This window comes from Homarus americanus, unplaced genomic scaffold (genome assembly GCF_018991925.1).
Source record: "Homarus americanus isolate GMGI-L3 unplaced genomic scaffold, GMGI_Hamer_2.0 scaffold52512, whole genome shotgun sequence".
In the NCBI taxonomy this organism is placed as follows: Eukaryota; Metazoa; Arthropoda; class Malacostraca; order Decapoda; family Nephropidae; genus Homarus; species Homarus americanus.
This window is the reverse complement of record NW_024735442.1, coordinates 16,125,545-16,132,422: the sequence shown is the minus strand read 5'-3', so window position 1 is coordinate 16,132,422 and position 6,878 is coordinate 16,125,545. Positions and strand designations below refer to the sequence as shown.

At 45.0% G+C, this 6,878-nt stretch overlaps 1 protein-coding gene across 1 annotated transcript; it reads left to right on the top strand.

The window, feature by feature from the left end:
- The first annotated feature begins 2,628 nt into the window (after window positions 1–2,628).
- LOC121870944 (transcriptional regulatory protein AlgP-like) lies at window positions 2,629–3,087 on the top strand. The gene has a single exon (XM_042372917.1). It carries the CDS (start codon window positions 2,629–2,631, stop codon window positions 3,085–3,087), a length of 459 nt encoding a protein of 152 aa, XP_042228851.1.
- Window positions 3,088–6,878: the final 3,791 nt, after the last annotated feature.

Sequence of the window (6,878 nt, the reverse complement as noted above, 5' to 3'; positions counted from 1 at the left end):
AAGAGAGGAGGAGAAGAATGAGGAGGAAGAAGAAGAAGAAGGCAAGGAGAAGTAGGCTGGAAGACGAGGAGGTGGCGAAGCGTTCACCAGCACCCAGGGAGAGAAGAGCTACTGGAAGCCCTGCTCAGGCTGGTAAAACTCTGCTGGGTGAGTGTTTGCCGGCGGTAAATACACAACTGCTCGTCAGACCCTGAGACTCACCTGGGGGGAAAAAGGTGTAGGGAGATGGTCTTGTGGGAGGAGAGGGAGGGAAGGGAGGGAGAGGAGGAGGAGGAGGAGGAGGGAGGGAGGGAGGGAGGGAGAGGGAGGGGAGGGAGAGGGGGGAGGATTGTGGCTGTGCCTGTGTGTGTGGTGTAAGATGGGTGTAGTCGGTGTATGATGGGTGCAATGGTGTATGATGGGGTAGTCGGTGTATGATGGGTGTAGTCGGTGTATGATGGGAGAAGTCGATGCATGATGGGTGTAGTCAGTATGATGGGTGGTAGTTTGTGTATGATGGGGGTGTAGTCGGTGTATGATGGTGTAGTGTGTATGAGGGTGGTTTGTATGATGGGTGTAGTCGGTGTATGATGGGTGTATCTGGTGTATGATGGGGTACAGGTATGATGGTGTAGTCTGTGTATGATGGGTGTAGTTTGTATATGGGGTGCAGTCGGTGCATGATGGTCATGCAGAGGTGTATGGTGTATGATGGGTGTAGTTGGTGAATGATGGGTGTAGTCGATGCATGATGGGGTGTAGTCGGTACATGGTGTAGTGTGTATGATGGGGTGTAGTTAGTGCATGATGGAGTAGTCTGTGTATGATGGGGTGTAGTCGGTATGATGGGTGAGTTAGTGTATGATGGGTGTAGTCGGTGCATGATGGAAGTAGAATGTATGATGGGGTGTAGTCGGTGCATGATGGGTGTAGTTGGTAAAGATGGGTGTAATGGTATGATGGGTGTAGTTGGTGCATGATGGGTGGTAGTCGGCGTATGATGGGTGTAGTTTGGTATGATGGGTGTAATGGTGTATGATGGTAGTTTGGTATGATGGGTGTAGTCGGCGTATGATGGGTGTAGTCGCATGGGGTAGCCACGATGGGTGTATTTTGTGTATGATAAAATATAGTGGGTAAAACAAATGTACCATCTGTTCACAAAACGCCATAATGTTGATATCTGCTTCTAAACGGCGGATATCACGAATCTTGTAAAGTGTAAATTTGATTAGCTTACAAGTAGTGGCTCATTGTTTGCATATGTCAGTTAGATGTGAGTTACCCAGAACCTAACCTAACCTAACCTAACCCAACCTAACCTAACCTAACCTGACCTGACCTAACTTAACTTAACCCAACCTAACCCAACTTAACCCAACCCAATATAACCCAACCACCAACTCCATAATTTCCACTAACCCTCCTCTCATCACCACCAACCTCCCTTCCCTCAAACCCCAACCCGTCTCCCTCAACCCCCAAATTCCCTCCCTCCTCATCACCACACCCTCCTCCTCCCTCATCACCAACTCCTCCCTCCCTCCCACATTACCCCCAACTCATTAATGTGGGTTTTAATGCATAACTCTCCTCGTCCACAAATGATGTACTGTGTGTGTGTGTGTGTGTGTGTGTGTGTGTGTGTGTGTGTGTGTGTGTGTGTGTGTGTGTGTGTGTGTGTGTGTGTGTGTCTTGTGTGTGTGTGTGTCTGTGTGTGTGTGTGTGTGTGTGTATGTGTGTGTGTGTGTGTGTGTGTGTGTGTGTGTGTGTGTGTGTGTGTGTGTCTGTGTGTGTGTGTGTGTGTGTGTGTGTGTGTGTGTGTGTGTGTGTGTGTGTGTGTGTGTGTGTGTGTGTGTGTGTGTGTGTGTGTGTGTGTGTGTGTGTATGTGTATGTGTCTTGTGTGTGTGTGTGTGTGTGTGTGTGTGTGTGTGTGTGTGTGTATGTATTGTGTCTTGTGTGTGTGTGTGTGTGTGTGTGTGTGTGTGTGTGTGTATGTGTATGTGTTTGTGTGTGTGTGTGTGTGTGTGTGTGTGTGTGTGTGTGTGTGTGTGTGTGATCTATACACCATCACACTAACTGGAGCCGCCTTTATGGGATGGGAAAGTTGTTGTTGTTGTTGTTGTTGTGGGTCGTGTCATGAGTTAGTGCATTAATATCACCTGTGTTTAATCATCTTAGTGTATGACCAGGCATGGAGGTCAAGGGGTCTGTTCTGATTGGCTCTTATGCTATCCTGTTCCCATGGCTCTGATCTGATAGCCTCAATCCTACCTGTCCTACTCTTAATTTACTTTAAAAATCCTATATGATCACTGTGCTATTACCGTGGGCCATTACAGGGCCATTAGTACAGGAAGGAGCCTATTAGATATAGGGACTCTGCCAGGACATATGTCACATCCCTAATAATGGTTAAGTATAAGGGGTTCATTAGGCTGAAACCACTAAGAAGGGACCAATCACTTCCTAGACTTAGTAAACTGACCAATCACCTTCGAGACTTAATAAACTGGACCAATCACCTTCCTTTAAATAGATACCGGCCAAGAAACGTTAATTAAAGGGCAGGTCAGTTAAGTAAAGGTCAGGTCAGGTTAAGTGATCTATATAATATAAATCAGTCACAAGATAAGGCTCCAGGTAAGATGATGTTTCAACCACAACAAGATGAAGAGGTTCCATCCTGCCACCCACGCAGCGAGCCACCCATCGACCACCCAGCCAGCGAGAGCCACCCAACCAGCAGCCACTTAGCCACCCAGCAAGCCACTCATGAAGCCACCCAGCCAGCGAGCCACCCAACCAGCAGCCACTTAGCCACCCAGGCACACTCACGAAGCTACCCAGCCAGCGAGCCCCCAACCAGCAGCCACTTAGCCACCCAGCAAGCCACTCAAGGAAGCCACCCAGCCACCCACGCAGAGCCACCCAACCAGCAGCCACACTTAGCCCCAGCAAGCTACAAGGAAGCCACCCAGCCAGTGAGCCACCCAGCCAGCGAACCATCCACCCAGCCAGTGAGCCACCCAGCCAGTGAGCCACCAGCCAGTGAGCCACCCAGCCAGCGAACCATCCACCCAGCCAGTGAGCCACCCAGCCAGTGAGCCACCCAGCCAGTGAGCCACACCCAGCCAGTGAGCCACCCAGCCAGTGAGCCACCCAGCCAGGAGCCACCCAGCCAGCGAACCATCCACCCAGCCAGTGAGCCACCCAGCCAGCGAGCCACCCAGCCAGTGAGCCACAGAGCCAACATAAAGGGTTCTGGCTGCTGGGTAAATTGCCTGAAGGACAAAGTGTTTACACGGCAAGATCATAAACAACCTCAGAACAGAACCAAGTTATCATATTGTGTGTTTACTTCAGTGTTTTAATTGCTTTATATATTCACAACCCTGTTTTTTTACTTTCTCTCAAACTCTCAGTCTGTGTGTGTGTGTGTGTGTGTGTGTGTGTGTGTGTGTGTAATAATCCCAGATTGTTAGTAATGTTTTTTTTTGTTTTTTTGTTTATGTGCTGAGGGTGTATGCGGTATAATGTTAGGTATACATATGCATACACGGTGAGAGTTTCAGGTCCGCAAAAAATCTCTTAATCCAATTTGCCAGGTAGAAGATTACTGTTGTTGTAATCCTGTTGTTTTAATTCTGCTGGGTGAGTCAATGTAAATGTGTGTGTGTGTGTGTGTGTGTGTGTGTGTGTGTGTGTGTGTGTGTGTGTGTTGGTTCCTATTATATAACATCTGTATGAAATATTTAGTTAAAGATAAAAACAGACCCAATTGAAATGTTGTCTTATATATGAGTTAATGTGAAGCTTCTTGTGAAGAAAGTTAGGTTAGTTAGGTTAGGTTAGGGTTAGGTTAGGTTAGGTTAGGTTAGGCTTGGCTGACCCAGGACAATGTTATGATCCAGGAGGGACAACTAGAGGGAAGATGAGGGAAAAGAGAAAAGAAGAGGGCAGAGGGAGGAAAAGGAGAAGAGGAAAGGAAAATATTTATCTTCACAATATGGCAAAAAAATTAATTGGTCTTATTTTAATTTCTGGTGTTTTTCTATGTAAATACCAATTAAACCTCACCTGTATCTTGTGTTCTCCCAGGTATAATTTTAGGTTACACCTTACATCTAATTGCGTTTTCCCAGGTATTAATTAGCTATGACTATCTCCTGTCTCCTTGTGCTAATTAAGTAAATCTCACCTGTGTTCTCCAGGTACTACTCATTCACAGTTTTATCTCCCACCTGCACACAATACCTGACTTAAGTTATTTTATCACAGGTCGACATCGAAAACTGGTTTAATTTTGTTTATTCTACATTCATAATAACAAGACAAGAGGAAAATAAACCACATATTTAAACCTGGAATAATCCTGGTGTGTTTGGGTAAACCTGTCATATTATTGTGTGTGTGTGTGTGTGTGTGTGTGTGTGTGTGTGTGTGTGTGTGTTTTTAGTGTGTTGTGTTGTGTGTATGTAGTCATGTGTACACTCGAGCCAAAAGTATCTTTACTGGTGATCAATGAATTTCAAAGTGAACACCGCGACTCTGTTGTCTCAGTAGTTGTCAAAATCTTTCACCTGTTGGGTCATAGTGTCTCACCTGATAGTGCAGCCACTTACTGCTGGGTACAAGGGTTAGTGTGAACCTGCCTCCAGTAATAATAATAATAATAATAATAATAATAGATTCGAGAAGATGAAACTGTGTCCGCAAACCTGTACCATGGCGGGTAAATATCCAACTGGGTGAGAGTGTTACTGTAAATTAATGTAGTCACCGCAGAAGATTGTCTCATGTCATCGTTTTTGATCCTTCTCCTCAAAGAAAAGTGTTATCATTGTTCAAACCGTTACCATGACAATAGTTGGTCGCACACACACACACACACACACACACACACACACACACACACACACTCAGCAAATGTTTATAAAATTAATAATCTCATAGAATTTTTCACATGGCCCTGGATCCTCCCTAAAACATCTATTGCGTCCACTCCTAAACCCGACAGTCGATCGAAACAACACAACAAACTCTTGAAATGCTCCTGAACCTCTTACAAAAGCTAAACAGTGGCTCGAACTCAATATAAAGTGACTTACATCCACAAAACATTACATCTGATCGTCTTTTTGTTTAATATTTGAAATTAAGTCAATTATTAACTGATAGAAAAGTATTACAATATATACAAAGCCAAATAATAACTAAATATACCCACAAAAAATAACATCAGTGTTTGGAGATGTTGATAAATGTTTAAGGATGTGTATAAACATCCTTGAACCGGAAGAAAGATAAAGTCTCCATCGACAAGAGGAAGGCCATGGCGGGAGTGGGTGTATAAGGAGAGGAAGATTATGTGTCGTTTATTATGTGTGTTGGAGCTGAAGGGGAGTCGAGCTCTCACCTAATGAGGACCTGACCTCACTGGCCAGGACAGGACTGACCTTATTGCTCTACGATCTCATTATCAAGACTTTATTGCTGGTGGTCTGACTGTCACCAAGGCTGGCCAAATGTTTATTTTTTATTTATTTTTTTTTTAAGATTGATCTAAGATGATGAAATGTTTGTTTTATGTTTTCTTGGTAAATAATTGAAACGTCCATAGAAGTGAAACATTTACACGTACATATACATTAACATACAGATATACACACACACACACATACACCATACACACACACACACACACAGGTAACCCTCACTAATGAATCACCATCAAACAAATCATTCCTCCGCTGCATCACACACTACTAAAAACCATAATTCTACACTAAATACTGTACTGTACACCAGACACCTGTACTGTACACCAGACACCTGTACTGTACACCAGACACCTGTACTGTACACCAACACCTGTATTGTACATCAGACACCTGTACTGTACACCAAAAACCTGTACTGTACACAAGACACCACTGTACACCAGACACCTTGTACTGTACACCAACACCTGTACTGTACACCAGACACCTGTATTGTACACCAGACACTGCATTGTACACCAGACACCTGTACTGTACACCAGACACCTGTACTGTACACCAGACACCTGTACTGTACACAAGACACCTGTACTGTACACCTGTATTGTACACACCAGACACCTGTACTGTACACAAGACACCTGTACTGTACACCAACACCTGTACTGTACACCAGACACCTGTACTGTACACCAGACACCTGTACTGTACACCAGACACCTGTATTGTACACCAGACACCTGTACTGTACACCAGACACCTGTACTGTACACCAGACACCTGTACTAGACACCAGACACCTGTACTGTACACCAGACACCTGTACTGTACACCAACACCTGTACTGTACACCAGACACCTGTACTGTACATCAGACACCTGTACTGTACACCAACACCTGTACTGTACACCAGACACCTGTACTGTACACCAGACACCTGTACTGTAAACCAACACCTGTACACACCAACACCTGTACTGTACACTCAGACACCTGTACTGTACACCAACACCTGTACTGTACACAGACACCTGTACTGTACACAAGACACCTGTACTACACAGACACCTGTACTGTACACCAACACCTGTACTGTACACCAGACACCTGTACTGTACACCAGACACCTGTACTGTACACCAACACCTGTACTGTACACCCAAAATCTCAGGAATACGAATGGGTGAAAGGTGTGTGTGTGTGTGTGTGTGTGTGTAATGAAGTACCTGGGAGTATTTTCTTGAAACTTGTCATGGATCTCAAGTTCATCTTCCTTTACCTCCTTCTCTCCTTCCTCCTTCTTCTTCCTCCTCCTCCTCTCCTTCCTCCTCCTCCTTCTTACACTCCATTTCCTCTTATTACTTTTCCCTTCCCACTTGCACATTCCCCTTCC

Bases quoted from the DNA above. Each gene is read 5' to 3' on its own strand.
- LOC121870944 (XM_042372917.1), top strand. From the start codon at position 2,629: ATGATGTTTCAACCACAACAAGATGAAGAGGTTCCATCCTGCCACCCA.